At 36.5% G+C, this 18053-nt stretch overlaps 1 protein-coding gene across 2 annotated transcripts in view; it reads right to left on the bottom strand.

Annotated features, from left to right (window-relative positions):
* FSD1L (fibronectin type III and SPRY domain containing 1 like) overlaps positions 1–18053 on the bottom strand; it is a 73731-nt gene that overhangs the window by 3969 nt on the left and 51709 nt on the right. For both annotated transcript variants that reach the window (XM_086683635.1, XM_086683634.1), the window contains exons 11-13: positions 15473–15573; positions 14770–15021; positions 11380–11468 (exon numbers count right to left, since the gene is read on the bottom strand). In XM_086683635.1, coding sequence (XP_086539761.1) covers positions 11380–11468; positions 14770–15021; positions 15473–15573 — 442 coding nt within the window. The remainder of the gene's footprint in view (positions 1–11379; positions 11469–14769; positions 15022–15472; positions 15574–18053) is intronic.

Below are 18053 nucleotides of genomic sequence, written 5' to 3'. Positions count from 1 at the left end.
AAAAAAATTTAAAAGAACTTCTGAGAAAAATGCAAATGGTAATAATATCCAGATATACCATATTGCCATATTCTATTAATTATAAATGTAAGTTTATGAAAGATGAAATTGCTTTGCTTGTAAACAGAGCAGCTTTAATTGAATAAAGTGAATAACTTATTTAGAACAGACTCAAGTGAATTAAAATATGAAAGTATGGATCTTTTAATTATCATTGATGCCTGGTTTGTAGAAGACATAGCTTGAGACAAGGGACACTTAGAAACTGTTGGAGTATTCCCACCTTCAATTATATCCGAAAGTGTTTAAAATTTACTAAGTGATTACATACTATACCAAAGAATCCACTGACCTGTGAAATTTATAGCTGTATGACGAACATTCCAAATTTTTAAAACTAGTAGGTTCAGTAATGATAACTCCCCAAATACAAAAGCTCTGTGATTATAAAACTACTATATTACTTTTTTTTTGAAATTATTTAAGTGATTTACAAACATATTTACTCAAAATATCTAGCACAGAGGTACAAGGGCAAATCAACAGACAAAGATTAGTCTTTTTTGAACACTTGGAATTCATATACAAAAAACAGATCTCAAACCATACCTGGTACAATATATAAAAAATAACTCAAAATGGATCACAGACCTAAATGTAAAACCTAAAACCATAAAACTTTAAGAAGAATACAAAAGAGATTATCTTTGTATCCTTGAGGTAGGCAAAGCAAGATCCATAAAAGAAAAAAAAAATGGATAAACGGACTTCATTAAAATGAAAAACTTCTCCTCAAAATGTTTACAAAACGAGAAAAGCCACAAACTAGGAAAAAATATTTGCAGAACAGTTATTTGATAAGGACCCATATCCAGCATACATAAATAAATCTTAAAACTCATTAATGAGAAAACAAGTACCCCAATAAAAAATGAATAATAGATACTGCATCAAAGACATTATAAAAATGAAAAATAAGCACATGAAAAGATCCTCAACATCATTTGTCCTTAGGAAAATGCAAGTTAAAACCATAATGAAATACCATTACATACCTATTAAAACTGCTGAACAAAAAAATCTGACAATATTAATGTCAAGGATGTGGTAAACTCTCATATATTGCTAGTAGGAATGCAAAAGTCACAATACAAGAAACAACAGGTGTTGGTGCAGATGTAGAGAAAAGGGTATCCCCTCTTGCACTGTTGGTGGGAATGCAAACTGGTGCAGCCACTCTGGAGAACGGTATGGAAGTTCCTCAAAAAACTAAAAATATAACTACCCTACCATCCAGCAATTGCACTACTAAGTATTTACACAAAGGATACAAAAATACAGATTCAAAGGGTTACATGCACCCCAATGTTTACAGGAGAATTATCAACAATAGCCACACTATGGAAAGAGCCCAAATGTCCATCTACTGATGAATGGGTAAAGATGTGGTGTGTGTGTGTATGTAACACACACACACGCACACACACACAGGGGATATTAAACAAAAAGAATGAAATCTTGGGCCTGGGTAGCTCAGTCAGTTAAGCATCTAACTCTTGATTTCACCTCAGGTGAAATCTCACACATCAGGCTCCGCACTAGCACAGAGACTGGAATTCTCTCTCTCCTTCTCTCTTCTCTCTCTGCCCCTCCCCCACTCACACTCTCAAAATAAACCTTTTTTAAAAAAAGAAAAAGAATGAAATCTTGCCACTTACGACATGGAGGAGATAGAACGTATTACACTAAGCGAAGTAAGTTGGAGAAAGACAAATACCATATGATTTCTCTCATATGTGGAATTTATCTATCTATCTATCTATCTATCTATTTATTTATTTATTTATTTAGAGACAGAAAGCAGGAGCAGGGGCTGAGCAGAGGAAGAGGGAGAGACAGAGTCTTAAGCAGGTTCCATGCTCAGTGTGGAGTCCGACGCAGGACTTGATCTCATGACCCCATGACAATGAGATCATGACCTGAGCAGAAATCAAGAGTCAGCGCTTAACTGACTAAGCCATCCAGGTGCCCCACTCATATGTGGAATTAAGAAACAAAACAGATGAACACATAGGAAGGGGGGAAAAAGAGGAGAGAGGGAAACAAACCACAAAAGACTCAATGACAGAGAATCAACTGAGGGTTGATGGAGGGAGATGGGTGATGAGTGCTTATTGTGTTGAGCACTGGGCATTGTTTTTAAGTGATGAATCACTGAATTCTACTCCTGAAACCAATATTGCACTGTATGTTAACTAAAATTTAAATAAAAATTTAAAAAAATTAAAAGGAATACAAAAGTCACACAGCCACTTTGGAAAACATTTTGGTAGCTTCTTATGAAGTTAAACATACACTTTCTTTTTTTTTCTTTAATTTTTTTTTAATGTTTATTTTTGAGAGAGAAACAGTGTCAGTGGGGATGCCCAGACAGAGAGGGAGACACAGTATTCAAAGCAGGCTCCAGGCTCTGAGCTGTCAGCACAGCCCAATGCAGGGCCCAAACCTATGAACTGTAAGATCATGACCTGAGCCGAAAGCAAATGCATAACCTACTGGGACACACAGATACCCTAAACATATACTTTCAGTGTGATCTAATACCCTCACTTCTAGGTATTAACCCAAGAGAAATGAAAACCCATACGAAAAAATCTATTTGCAAATATTTACAGTGCCTTTACTTATAATTGCCAAACACTAGAAAGAACCCCAAAGTCCTTCAACTGGTGAGTGGATGAATAACGTGTGCTACATACACAGTCAGCAATAAAACAGACACTCGTCAGCAAAAAAAAATAAAAGACACTATGACTGATAAACACAACATTGATGAATTTCAAATACATTATGCTATAGAATCAAAAGTCTACATACCATACAATTCCTTTTCTCTAATATTCTGGAAAAAGCAAAACTACGGAGACTAAAACCTTGTTAGTGACTACCAGGGCTGGGTGTGATCAGAAAGGTCCATTACAAAGGAAGATGAACTTTTGTAGGGTGATAGAAATGTTCAATGTCTTGATTATGGTAATGTTACACAACTGTAAGCATTTGTCAAATCCCACAGAACTGTACACTACTATGAATTATCCTTAATAAACCTGCTTTTAAAAAGAAAACTAGGAGTGCCTGGGTGGCTCAGTCAGTTAAGTGTCCAACTGCAGCACAGGTCATGATTTCATTGTTCATGAGTTCAAGCCCCACGTTGGGCTCTGTGCTGACAGCTCAGAGCCTGGAGCCTGCATCGAATTCTGTGTCCTCCTCCCTCTCTCTCTCTCTGCCCCTCCCCCACTCACGTTCTCGCTCTCTCTCTCTCTCTCCCCCCCCTCTCAAAAATAAACATAAAAAATTTTTTTAAAAAGAAAACTAATCTTGTACACAGAAAGTTTAATAATCACTGACCTAGTTAATAAACCCTTCAATGAAAGGAAAAAAATAATTTCAACCAGTTTGAAAATACTTTTCCTAAAGCATCTTAACAACACTTACTAATGTAGTTAGTGTTTAATTATTTGGAATGAAAAGCAATAAACTCACTACATATCTACTTGAGATAAACTCAAATTAAACATGAAATCCAACCCTTTGAGACACAAGGAAAAAAATAACTTTTGAGTTTCATATGGTAAACAAATTTGTCCCTGAATGACCTATTTGGAAAAACAGCCAAAAAACACATAATACAGCAGAGGTTTGTGGCAAAGTAATAATAATAATAATAATAATAATAATAATAATAATAACAACAACCCTTCTAAATCCTTAAGTGTTTTTCTATGAACAATAACTTCATTCACTGATTACTTTTAATTTTTAATGAAAAACCAAGAGTCTTAGTTATTAGCATTGTTTTAAATTTAAGATTTTGGAGTATCCAAAGTGAATGATCATTATCAATTTTGAGAGTTAAAAGTACTATATTTTAAACCCACATATACCCTGAATACTTTCTCCTCACAGTTTGAGAAGCTACAGTCAGGGTAATGATGGAAGAACACACATACAAAACATTCTGCCAACTCTGCAATGGAAATAACTCCCCTTGATTGTAGAAGTAACCCCCAAATTAAGAAAAGGTCTAGCCAGAATAATGTCTTAATTGTACTGCAGAACTCCCCAGAGTAGCCCAAACTTACAGAAAAATCCAAAGGATAAAGGAGTTGGAAGAAGCAGTAACATCTGCTTAATAAAAAAATAAATTCAAACCAAGTTGCATTTTGTATGGAGAATAATGACTTTTTCTAATATAAATTGTGACCACTAAACCAGCCTTGCAAGAAATTTTAAGGGGGACTCTTTGAGTGAAGAAAAAAAACAAAACAAAACCGACCAAAAGCAATAAAGACTAGAAAGGACCAGAGAACATCATCAGAAACATCAACTCAATAGGAAACACAATGGCACTAAATTCATATCTTTCGGTACTCACTCTGAATGTAAATGGACTAAATGCTCCAATCAAAACACACAGGGGATTAGAATGGATAAGAAAACAAGACCCATCTATATGCTGCCTACCAGAGGCTCATTTTAGACCTAAAGACGCAGCAGATTGAAATAAGGGGATGGAGAACCATCTATCATGCTAATGGACGTCAAAAGAAAGCCAGAGTAGCTGTATTTATATCAGACAAACTAGATTTTAAAACAAAGACTATAACAAGAGATGAAGAAGGGCGTTCTATCATAATTAAGGGATCTACCAAGAAGATCTAACAACTGTAAATATTTATGCTTCCAATTTGAAAGCACCCAAATATATAAATCAATTAATCACAAGCACAAAGAAACGCATTGATAATAATACCATAATAGTAGGAGATTTTAACACCCCACTTTCAACAATGGAAACAATGGCTCTGAACGAGACCCTGGACCGGATGGACTTAACAGATATATTCAGAACATTTCATCCTAAAGCAGCAGAATACGCATTCTTCTTGAGTGCACATGGAACATTCTCCAGAACAGATCACACACTGGGTCACAAATCAGCCCTCAACAAGTACAAAAAGATTGATATCATACCATGCATATTTTCAGACCACAATGCCATAAAACTGGAAATCAATCACAAGAAAAAATGTGGAAAGACCACAAATAACTGGAGATTAAAGAACATTCTACTAAAGAATGAATGCACTAATCAAGAAATAAAGAGGAAATTAAAAAGTACATGGAAGCCAATGAAAATGAAAACATGACAGTCCAAAACCTCTGGGATGCAGCAAAGGTGGTCATAAGAAGGAAGTATGTAGCAACGCAGGCCTTCCTAAAGAGGGAAGAAATGTCTAAAATACACAACCTAACCTTACACCTAAATGCGCTGGAAACAGAACAGCAAGTAAAGCCCAAAATCAGCAGAAGAAGGGAAATAATAAAGATTAGGGCAGAAGTCAATGATATTGAAATTAAAAAAAAACAGGGGCGCCTGGGTGGCGCAGTCGGTTGAGCGTCCGACTTCAGCCAGGTCACGATCTCGCGGTCCGTGAGTTCGAGCCCCGCGTCAGGCTCTGGGCTGATGGCTCGGAGCCTGGAGCCTGTTTCCGATTCTGTGTCTCCCTCTCTCTCTGCCCCTCCCCCGTTCATGCTCTGTCTCTCTCTGTTCCAAAAAAATAAATAAACGTTGAAAAAAAAAAAAAGAAATTAAAAAAAAACAACAACAACAGTAGAATAGATAAACAAAACCAGGAGCTTGCTAGTTCTTTGAAAGAATTAACAAAATTGATAAACCCCTACCCAGATTGATCAAAAAGGAAAAAGGACCCAAATAAATAAAATCAGATGAGAGAGATCACAACCAACATCACAGAAATATAAACAATTATAAGAGACTATTACGACCAATTATATGCAAACAAATTGGGCAATCTGGAAGAAATGGACAAATTCCTAGAAACTAACTGAAAAGGAAAAAGTAGAAAATTTGAACAGACCCACAACCAGCAAAGAAATTGGATCAGTAATCAAAGATCTCCCAATAAACAAGAGTCCAGGGATGGACGCCTTCCTAGAGGAATTCTACCAAACATTTAAAGAAGAGATGGGGTGCTTGGGTGGCTCAGTCAGTTAAGTGTCCCACTTCAGCTCAGGTCATGATCTCGCAGTTTGTGAGTTTGAGTCCCGTGTTGGCTCTGTGCTGACAGTTCAGAGCCTGGAGTCTGTTTTAGATTGTGTGTCTCGCTCTCTCTCTGCACCTCCTCCCTCCCTCCTTCCTTCCCTCATTCCCTCTCCTCCCTCCTCAAAAATAAATAAACATAAAAAAAAATAAAGAAGAGTTAATACCTATTCCTTTGAGGATGTACCAAAAAATAGAAATGGAAAGAAAACTTCCAAACTCATTCTATGAGACTAGCATTACTTTGATTCCAAATGCAAACAAAAACACCACTAAAAAGGAGAACTATCGACCAATCTCACTGATGAGCACGGATGCAAAAATTCTGAAGAAGATACTAGCAAACCAAATCCAACAATACATTAAAAGAATTATGCACCACGATCAAGTGGGATTTATTCCTCTCCCTGAGATGCAGAGCTGGTTCAATATCTGCAAATCAATTAATGTGACACATCACATTAATAAAAGAAAGGATAAGAACCACATGATCCTCAATAGATATAGAAAAGGCATTTGACAAAATACAGCATCCTTTCTTGATAAAAACCCTCGAGAAAGTAGGGATAGAAGGAACATACCTCAAGATCATAAAGGCCATATATATGAAAGACCCACAGCTAACATGATCCTCTATGAGGAAAAACTGAGAGCCTTCCTCCAAAGGTCAGGAACACAACAGGGATGTCCACTGTCACCACTGTTTTTCAACAGTGTTGGAAGTTCTAGCCTCAGCGATCAAACAAAGAGAAATAAAAGGCACCCAAATTGGGAAGGAAAAAGTCAAACTTTCATTCTTCACTGACATGATACTCTATGTGGAAAACCCAAAAGATTCACCAAAAAACTGCTAGAAATGATACATGAATTCAGCAAAGCCGCAGAATATAATATCACCATACATTTCTTTACACCAATAATGAAGCAGCAGCAGGAGAAATCAAGGAATCGATTCCATTTACAAATGCCCTGAAAACCATAAAATACCTAGGAATAAACCTAACCAAAGATGTAAAAGATCTGTACACTAGAAACTATAGAAAGCTTATAAAAGAAACTGAAGAAAACACAAAGAAATGGAAAAGTATTTCATGCTTGTGGACTGGAAGAACAAATATTGTTAAAACACCAATATTACACATTCAATACAATCCCTATCAAAATAACACCAGCATTCTTCACAGAGCTAGAACAAACAACCCTAAAATTTGTGTGGAACCAGAAAGGACCCCGAATAGTCAAAGCAATCCTGAAAAAGAAAACCAAAGTGGGAGGCATCACAATTCTGGATTTCAAGCTATATTCCAAAGCTGTAATCATCAAGATAGTATGGTACTGGCACAAAAACAGACACATAGATCAATGGAACAGAAGAGAGAACCCAGAAATGGATCCATAAATGTATGGCCAACTAATCTTTGACAAAGCAGGAAAGAATATCCAATGGAATAAAGACAGTCTCTTCAACAAAAGGTGTTGGAAAACTGGACAGCAACATACAGAAGAATGAACCTGGACCACTTTCTTACACCATACACAAAAATAAACTCAAAATGGATGAAAGACCTAAACGTAAGACAGGAAACCGTTAAAATCCTAGAGCAGAAAACCGGCAACAACCTTTTTGACCTTGGCCGCGGCAACTTCTTACTTGATATGTCTCCGGAGGCAAGGGACACAAAAGCAAAAATGAACTACCAAGAGAAGGAAAAGGAAAGCCAGAGTGGAAAAGACATTTGCAATGCATATATCTGGCAAAAGACTCAGTTCAAAAATGAACTACTGGGACCTCATCAAGATAAAAAGCTTCTGCACAGTGAAAGAAACAATCAGCAAAACTAAACGGCAACTGACAGAATGAGAAAAGATATATACAAATGACATATCAGATAAAGGGTTAGTATCCAAAATCTCTAAAAAACTTATCAAACTCAACACCAAAAAAACAAATAACCCAGTGAAGAAATGGACAAAGACATGAATAGACACTTCTCCAAAGAAGACATCCAGATGGCCAACCGACACATGAAAAAATGCTCAACATTACTCATCACGAGGGAAATACAAATCAAAACCACAATGAGATATGACCTCACACCTGTCAGAATGGCTAACATTAGCAATTCAAGAAACAACACAATGTTGGTGAGGATGCAGAGAAAGGTGGAACACTTTTGCACTGCTGGTGGGAATGCAAACTGTGGCAGCCACTCTGGAAAACAGTATGGAGGTTCCTCAAAAATTAAAAATAGAACCACCCTATGACACAGCAATTGCACTACTAGGTATTTACCCAAAGGATACAAAAATGATGATTCAAAGGGGCACATGCTCCCCAATGTTTATAGCAGCACTATTGACAATAGCCAAATTATGGAAAGAGCCCAAATGTCCATCAACTGACTAATGGATAAAGAAGATGTGGTTTATATACACGATGGAGTATTACGTGGCAATGAGAAAGAATGAAATATGGCCCTTTGTAGCAAGGTGGATGGAATTGGAGAGTGTGATGCTAAGTGAAATAAGCCATACAGAGAAAGACAGATACCATATGTTTTCACTCTTATGTGGATCCTGAGAAACTTAACAGAAACCCATGGGGGAGGGGAAGGAAAAAAAAAAAAAAAAAGAGGTTAGAGTGGGAGAGAGCCAAAGCATAAGAGACTCTTAAAAACTGAGAACAAACTGAGGTTTGACGGGGGGTGGGAAGGAGGGGAGGGTAAGTGATGGGCATTGAAGAAGGCATCTTTTGGGATGAGCACTGGGTGTTGTATGGAAACCAATTTGACAATAAATTCATATATTAAAATAAAAAAAGAAGATGTGGTATTTACATATACAATGATATATTACTTGACGATCAAAAAGAATCAAATTTGCCATTTGCAACAACATAGATTGAAGTAGAATGTATTATGCTAAGCAAAATAAGTCAGTCAGAGAAAGACAAATACAATATTTCATCACTCATATGTGGAATTAAGAAATAAACCAGAGGAACACAGGGGAAGGGACAGAAAAATAAGATGAAAAAGAGAGTGGGAGGTAAACCATAAGAGACTCTTAACTACAAAGAACAAACTGAGGGTTGCTGGAGGGGTGTTGGGTGGGGGGATGGACTAAATGGGTGATGGGCATCAAGGAGGGCACATGTTAGGATGAGCACTGGGTGTTACATGTAAGTGTTGGATCATTAAATTCTACTCCTGAAACCATTATTGTTTGTTATGTTAAGTGGGATTTAAGTAAAAGTAAAAAAATAAAATAAATCAACCTGAAATTGAGTAGTCCTGGTATCATCTATGTGTGTACAGACACATATATTCTGCCTACCACACACAGACTGTTAATCTAATATTTTACAAAGATGACACTCCACTACAACAGAAAAAAAGATGGTCTTCTCAATAAATGGTCATGGAATAAGTAGATAGCCATAAGGAATTTAGGAATTCCTTACATTTAAGTTGACCCCAACCTCATACCAAACATAGCAATTCTACATTGTACTTGCATTGTAAATGCAGTCTGTATCTAAAGGTACAAGGAAAAGCTTTTAGAAGAAAACAAGAATATTTTCATGACCTTGGAGGTGCAAAAAGATTTCTTAAAGAAAAAAGTGCTAACCATACATTTTTAAATTGATAAACAGAGCAAAATTAAAATTAACAACCTTTTTCATGAAAAGATACCAAGAGAGGGAAAAGGAAAGCCAGAGTGGAAAAGAAATTTGCAATACATATATCTGGCAAAAGACTCAGGCTAGAAACCTAACAGAAATCCATGGGGGAGGGGAAGGAAAAAAAAAGAAAAAAAAAAAATAGGTTAGAGTGGGAGAGAGAGCCAAAGCATAAGAGACTCTTAAAAACTGAGAACAAACTGAGGGTTGACGGGGGGTGGGAGGGAGGGGGGGGTAGGTGATGGGCATTGAAGAGGGCATCTTTTGGGATGACCACTGGGTGTTGTATGGAAACTAATTTGACAATAAATTTCATATAATAAAAAAAAAAAAAGACTCAGGTTATTTAAAGAACTCCAAATTGATCAATAAGACATAGGAAGAGGACTCAATAGAAATACAGGCAAAAGACTTGAGCAACCATTTCACAAAAGAGTGTATCTAAATAATAAAGATTAAAAAAAGTGTTCGACAGCACTAGTCATCAAGGTAGTGCAAATGAAAAACCACAATTCAATATATCTTACCCATTAGAAGAACTAAAACTTAAAAAAGATACTACCAAGTGTTGATAAAGATATATTGCTAGCAATAAATTAGTATAACCATCAACTTTGAAAAACCCTGCTAGAGTTGATTACACACACATTATACTATCTAGCAACTCCAATCTTAGTTATATACCCAACAGAAACATACATTTACCAAAAGGCATGAACAAGAATATTCATAACTATTCCATCTGTATATGTCCCCAAGGAGAAACCACACAAGAATCCAACTAAATTAGAATGGATATATAAATGATGAAATAGTCATATAATGGGAAACTATACATACAAATATAAAGTAAAACTATATGAGATGAGTAAACTACCACCACATAGAACAACATGGATAAATCTCACAAACATAATGCTAAACCAAAAAGATATTGTATACAAAGGTGAAAAGGAGGCAAAATTAATTTATGGTATTAAAACTCAAGATGGTAACCACTTTGCAGGCAGGCCAGTAGAGGCTAGAAATGGGCACAAGAAGGCACAGGAGGCTCTGTTAATGTTCCACTTCTTTTCCTTTTTTTAAAATGTTTAATTTTTTTTTTTAACAGAGAGAGACAGCATGAGCAGTGTGAGGGGCCGAGAGAGAAGATGACACAGAATCTGAAGCAGGCTCCAGGCTCTGAGCCATCAGCACAGAGCTCGACACGGGGCTCAAACTCACAAGCCGTGAGATCGTGACCTCAGCCAAAGTTGGACACTTAATTGACTGAGCCACCCAGGCGCCCCATTAAGGTTCCACTTCTTGATCTAGATACTGATTACAAAAATGTGTGCAGTATATGAAGATTCATCAAACTGCATTCTTATGGTCTGCATACTTTCATGTAATAATATTTACTTCAATAAAACACACCAAAAATATACCCACAATCACAGATTTGGAAGAGGTAGATTAGGGAAAGAGGAAAGAATATGAAGGAAAAATAAGATATTCGGCTTCCCCAAATATATAGAATAGATTGTTCTCAATAAATTTGTCAAACCAAATAAAATATAAATTTGGTACTAACCATGAAACCAGGTAGTACTGGCTGAGTAAATTTTGTCTTAAAGGAATACAACAACTGTTTTGAGCTTGCATCATAGAAAGAAAGTTGACCTAAAAGAAAAAAAAAAGGGGGGGGGGCTAATTTATTATACAGATTTAATTAAATCTAACATATAATCATGGGTAAAGTAATAACTGAATACATATTTGGGACTCTTTTTGGTTACAAACTATAAGGACTGGACTTAGAAATTCTCACTTGAAAATCAGTAGTATACATGCTTAAGAAAAGGCCCAAATCTAGTTTTCTTTCCTGATTTTCAAGATCTCTATAGTGCTTCCATAATCTAATTCAACTATAGACTATTTTATCATTATTTAACAAATGGCTTCCTTAACTCAGTAAAAACCAAGGCTATTTCTTCTTCATTTTTACTATACCTAGCCTCTCTACCCAACTCCCATCACCATTTAAGGTTTACTCTATTAAACCTTGTCTTCTAAATACTTGAAGCAATACTCATTTTAGTCTCTGAAATCATAGTTATCACTGCTTCAGTTTTGCTAATTTTTAAAATACCGTCCTGGTCTGTCTTTCAATGTTATCATGCAACTAAAATGATTGTTTTTCTGACCACCTAACTGTACAACTTGATGGCCTCCTTACATCTGTTATCACTTCTTGAAATTCTTGTCCCATAACTTCTCTTGGTTTGTATCTAACTCTGACGATATCTTCTATCTCCTTTTCTCCTATTCTGAATGTAGATGTTTGCCCAGGCTCTCTTTTCTCTCTACAATGTTTCCTTAATGACTCACCTGCCACCAAACAGAGAAGAGAAACTAGCATTTATGTCTACCATCAAAGCACTGGGCTCTTCATATATATTACCTCAAAACATTAAGCAACCTATGAATGGTCACAAAGTTAGTAAACAACACAGCAGTAACATTCAATTGTTCTATGCAATCTTCAGTAGCCACTCTGTGATGGTGCGTCTAGTATTTAGCTCCAGCTCTACATCTTTTCTGAGTTCTAGCCCTGAAATTTTCTCAATATTAGCCAGCTATGCCACATGATTGTCCTGCTGGCATCTCATCTTGACCCAGGACTATGTTCCCCATGCTACTGATGACATGCCATCCTCTTGACCACAGTGGCTGGAATCTCAGTCATCTTCAACTCTTGTTTGTTCACTTTCCAATCCACATTTAGTTATTGAGTCCTATGAATTCTACTTTCATACCATCAAATCCATTCCTCTTGATTCCCCACTGCTCAGGCCCTTGTTACTAATAATTGCTCAACAAACACTTATTAAGGGCTTACAATGTAAAAAGCCCTTGCCAGGAATAAGGAAACAATACTTAACAAGATAAACATGGCCCTGCCACACTGCTTAAAGACTGACTCCTGAAGAGTCTTAACAATATGTTTGCAATCTCTTCCACATTTAGCCACTTACTCTCCAATATTTCTAAAACTAGATTATCATATGACTACAGTTTCCTAAAATGCAGAGAAATCCCCTTCCCTCAAATAACAAAAAAGAGGAGCCTATTATTATTTTTCAAGGCTCTCGGAATCTGATCCCATCTTACATTACAACTCCTTCCTACCCTATGCTCTAGGCTAAACAACACACTTCTCACTACCATCTTTGAGGAACCGCACAAAGCATGAGAAAATGGAAGATAAGCAAAAGCTACCTTGAGAGTTGAAAAAGAAAAAAAAAATGTGTGCCAATAAATTTAACATGTATCCTGAGGAAATTATTTATCTGAGTCAAAGTGAGTAAGTAAAAAGAATGCAGCAAGACTAACGTGTTGTCACTAAAATTCAATCAAGCCAAAATTAACTTTTTCCTTTTGAGTAACTAGGTTGAAGGCTCAGTAAATTATCTGGAAACATGTTACTTAAAATGGTAAAATAGAGTTTTATTTGTTTACAGTGTCAATTTAAAGAGAAGTACCTAGGGAATTACTTTTGTTCCCTAGTTCAATAGGGTCATCTTTAAAATTTTTATAAATATTTTGATGACAGTGAGAAGATACTTATCAAATACCTAATTCAAAAAGTTCAAGCAAATTTTGCAAAAGATAAATATCAAGTTACTTTTTAGATGATTTTAACAGAAGTGTTCAAAAAGCTTGGTCAAATCTATTAAGATGAAACCATTAGAGACTCTTAACTATAGAGAGCACATTTAGGGTTGACAGAGGGAGGTGGGCGGGAGACGGGCTAAATGGGTGATGGACATTCAGGAGGGCACTTGCTGGGATGAGCACTAGGTGTTGTATGTCAGTGAGGAATCACTAAATTCTACTCCCGAAACCAACAGTACACTACATGTTAACTACTATTTAAATAAAAATTTGAAACAACAACAACAAAAGAAACTTAAGGACAAATGTAATATTCTTGAGTTTAAGCAACAAAAACAACCCTAAACTGCCTAATATATGAAAAAAAAAAAAAAAAGACAGTTTAATAGAACTCCATGAAAAAAGATCTAGTGGACTGGGTGGCTACAAGCTCAATATACACCAACAATGATAATAAGTCATAGTACTAGAAACTGTGCTGCCAAATTACATGTCCTATGATGGTCCTCAGTTTCATGTTCTACTTTGAGAACCCATCTTTAAGAAATAATGTTGACATAGTGTACAACCACATACTTTAATTTTGGAAAAATTAAACTGTAAGAGGAACAGCCAGTGATACAGAAAATGTATAGTCTGGAAAACCAGCACAAGAAGCAATGTTAGGTTTTAAGCAAATAAGGATTATCATGTAAATGTGAATTAGGGAACATAATTCTGTTTCTTCAGATGACAAAATTTAAGGATAGCAGTCTCATAAGGTATCAGGAAACAAAACAAGTCAATTTAAGAAAAACTCTGCGTTACCAAATGCTCTCCAACAATGAAGTAAGCTACCTTCTACAACAATAAACTTCACATTAAAAACTTCTTCAAGCACAGGAGTGACAGCTACCTGCAGAGATAACTGTAGTAAGGATTTTATACTGTGTAGATTTGGGTAACTTCTAAGTCCACTCCAACTTGAAAAATCTGACTCCACCACTCTTCACAGATAATAAAATCAGGTCAGGAAGGAATAAAAATGGATAGAAAAAATTTTAATGCTTAACACTAAAATTAACAAAATCATTCTTTCAGACCTATTAAGCATATTATACATGAGTGCTTTTGTAAGGCTTCAGGCAAACATCACACACCCTCCCAGTCAATTCCAGAGCTGAAGTTATGTTTGTGATCAAATCCTAGTAGGTCAAAACACCCTTACCACAATATTAAAAAATTCTGTGTAGATGATTACCAATGAAAAGTACTGAAATGTAAGCAACTATGACAAAATGACTTATGAGAAAATCAGTAAACTTACCCCCATCAAAATCACAAAATACACCTATTCTCTCAGGAACAGTAACATCCAAGGCTTTGACTTTATTATTATGCTTTGCTGCAAATGTGTTTTGCAGCCAGTTGTTGACATGGATACACCAACTAGTGTTTGTCTTTCCTAATTGGTCAAATTTCCCCAAAGTCTTGTATGCTACTCCCACACTGTAAGATTTACAATCCTTCTGGGCCTTGACCTCCCAATAATGTTGTCCACTTTCAATAGCAGTGTCTCCTACAAAAGATCAGAAAGGTAAATTTGACTCTAAGATCTTCCTTATATGTCACATAGATTGTTACCTCTCATCCCACAAAATGGCACAAAAAATCTGATTCAGGAAAATAACCATATTAACACACAGACACTATAAGCAGAGTATCTGTTATAACTTTACTTGTATATTTACTATTATTTTTTCTGATATATAAAAAGCTTTAGAACTTTTCTTCCTATCTCCTCAAAAGATATGCATACACGTAGAGCACTATATAAAATGAAATAAAGTTTTAAACAAATAAATAATTAGACAATTTGAAACCCGCCAAAAGTAATTAGGCTTCAGGAGGGAGAAACCTTGGCAAATATTCATTAGAAACAGGCCACTCCAGCTCTAAGTGGGCAGAAAGCCCAGTGGTGTGACTGTGATCCCTTTAACCTGACACGATGAAGACTATGTTTATCGTACCCAGCACTGTGTATGATTCCCCAGTAAAACGATCTCTGCTGCCTCTTCCTGCTGGTGGCCTGGAGCCTATGGATGTCCGTTTGGGGGACGGCGTGCCACTTCTATACAAACAGGAAGAAAAGAGAAACAAATACTCTATGCTGTAGATGCCTCACAAACTAAAACTACAAGTCATGAAAGGCAACTTTGAAAAGTTTTAATTACGTTGCACAAATAGCACCATTTAATTTCATCTGAATTATTATCAGAGTTGTCAATTAAAAACACTGAAATGTAAGAAGTCATCAACACAAAGCAGGCTGAACACTAATATCATGCAGACTGAACAAAGCTTATACAAAGAACACACAGTTGAAATAAGAAACAATGCCAAAATGAGACAAGTTAAAAAGGAAAACAAAAGAACTGAAGGGAAAAAAGAATTCAAAAAAGATAATGGATTATAGAGCTTACATTTCTTGCAGTTAAATTTAAATTTTAAAATGGCAGAAATAATCTTATTATGATAAAAACTAAATAACCTTTTCATAAGCAGTAAGTATTTTTGTTCTGAATCTTTTCTTCGTAAAAAAGAGAAATAGTCAATGCCCAAATCCATGCATAGGATAATATCAAATATTATAAAGCATTTCTCCTACAAGATTCAACCTGATCTCCCCTTATGTCGAATTATATGATAGGATAAATGGGACAGTACTAGGCCTTTCACTAAATCTCAAAAACTCAAAACAAATCAAGACCCAAAGATGTTTAAAAATAACATTTCAATTATATTGAATCCCTGTATTTAAAAAACAGTAAAAAATTGTAACTTACCAGTAGTAAAGAAATAAAGGGAAAAGCATGGAGAAAAGACAAACAGGCATAACTATTAAGAGTGGCAGTTTACATTTCAGAGAAAAGTTAAATAAGGGGAACTCTTCCATTGCAGCATTCTAGACTTCCAACCCAAAGTCCATTTTTGCAAGAAGTACAACAGCTATTACTGTCTGATGTCAAACACAATCCCCTCCCACCTCACCCCTTTAAGACACCTTTGCAGCTCTACTGTGTAAATTAAGACTCTTTGTTTACCTGCCCTCTAGATTGTTTTACTAGCTTCTGAAATGATCTCTTTGCCACCTAATTCATCTTATTCACTGTTACCACATAAACCTCAGTTTGATACTGCTACCTTAAAATCTTCAAGCACTTCCTTACTGCCTACAAACAACTTTGCTTTGGATTTAAGGTACTTCTTGATTTGGTCCTAGTCTGCTTTTCTAGCCTTCTCACCCGAGAGAGCACTATTCAGCTAAATGCAGCAGTGTTCCTTAAAATCAGGCAACCTGCTTCAGTGCTTTTCCTCTAGTTTATGTAAGGCCAAATGGCACGTGTTTTTCCATTTCCTTGAGAACCAGCCTAAATGCCATTCCTTTAATGAAGATCTTCCAGATCTTACCAGGCTAAATAACTCTGCTGAGGAATCCACCTCCAGGCCAAAATCCTATGTGTAATCTTTCAGGCTGAACCATAAATGATTATAAAACGCTTTTAGTGACAGGCCTGAGAGGGCTGCCTTTCCCATACCAGACTTGGTATATAGTTAGTTCACCACAATTTCTTAAGGAAGATGTAATCCTCCCCCACCCCAACCCAGAGATCCTATGCATATCTGCATTCCTAGCTTAGGCACCTCTATTCAGAGACCCCCTTATGGGAGAGGGGGTCTTCAGCTAAGACTTTTTCAGCTGCTTCTGAGTAGACCTCCTTAAAGAAGCGGTGTGAGGGGCGCCTGGGTGGCGCAGTCGGTTAAGCGTCCGACTTCAGCCAGGTCACGATCTCGCGGTCCGTGAGTTCGAGCCCCGCGTCGGGCTCTGGGCTGATGGCTCAGAGCCTGGAGCCTGTTTCCGATTCTGTGTCTCCCTCTCTCTCTGCCCCTCCCCCGTTCATGCTCTGTCTCTCTCTGTCCCAAAAATAAATAAACGTTTGGAAAAAAAAAAAATAAAAATAAAAATAAAAAAAAAAAAGAAGCGGTGTGAGTTGATGTGGTCTGAAGATACTTCTCTCCATTCAATCTCAATAGTTTTCCACCTCTAACCTTGCCTCTTCTCCCTCCTTCTTGGCCACAGGTCCATAAAACAACAGGAAGAGCATTCTGTTTGGGGCTCTCTTGGCAGTGAGATGATCCTCCAGATAACCACCGTCTGCAATCTGCTTTGATTTACCTGACCCTCACCCGTGATATTCTGCTGGGAAAAACGGAACACTGAGAAGAGCTAGCACTCTTTCCTTTGTGGCCTCTTGCTTAAACTATCATAGTAAGTGAATAAAGGCTTGATTGTTACTTTCAATCAAGTAGAAAGTTAGAAATCAGGTAGAAAGTTAGACAGTGAACCACTTTAATACCTGGCACTGTCTAACTGACCACTTTAATATCTGGCAGCTCAGGCTATCTTTCTTCTTCAACTCCTTTTGTCACACTTACCATTACCCATAATCTCTACCTTGTGTTGTTACTTATATATAGATATATATCTCATACATGTAAGTTAGGGCAAATTTCTTAAAGACAAGAAGAGTGTTTATTCCTACAAACTCT

This window comes from Puma concolor, chromosome D4 (assembly GCF_028749965.1).
Source record: "Puma concolor isolate L17-30 chromosome D4, mPumCon1.1.hap2, whole genome shotgun sequence".
Taxonomy (NCBI): domain Eukaryota; kingdom Metazoa; phylum Chordata; class Mammalia; order Carnivora; family Felidae; genus Puma; species Puma concolor.
Note: the sequence above shows the minus strand (reverse complement) of the source record. Positions and strands in the feature narration are given on the sequence as shown.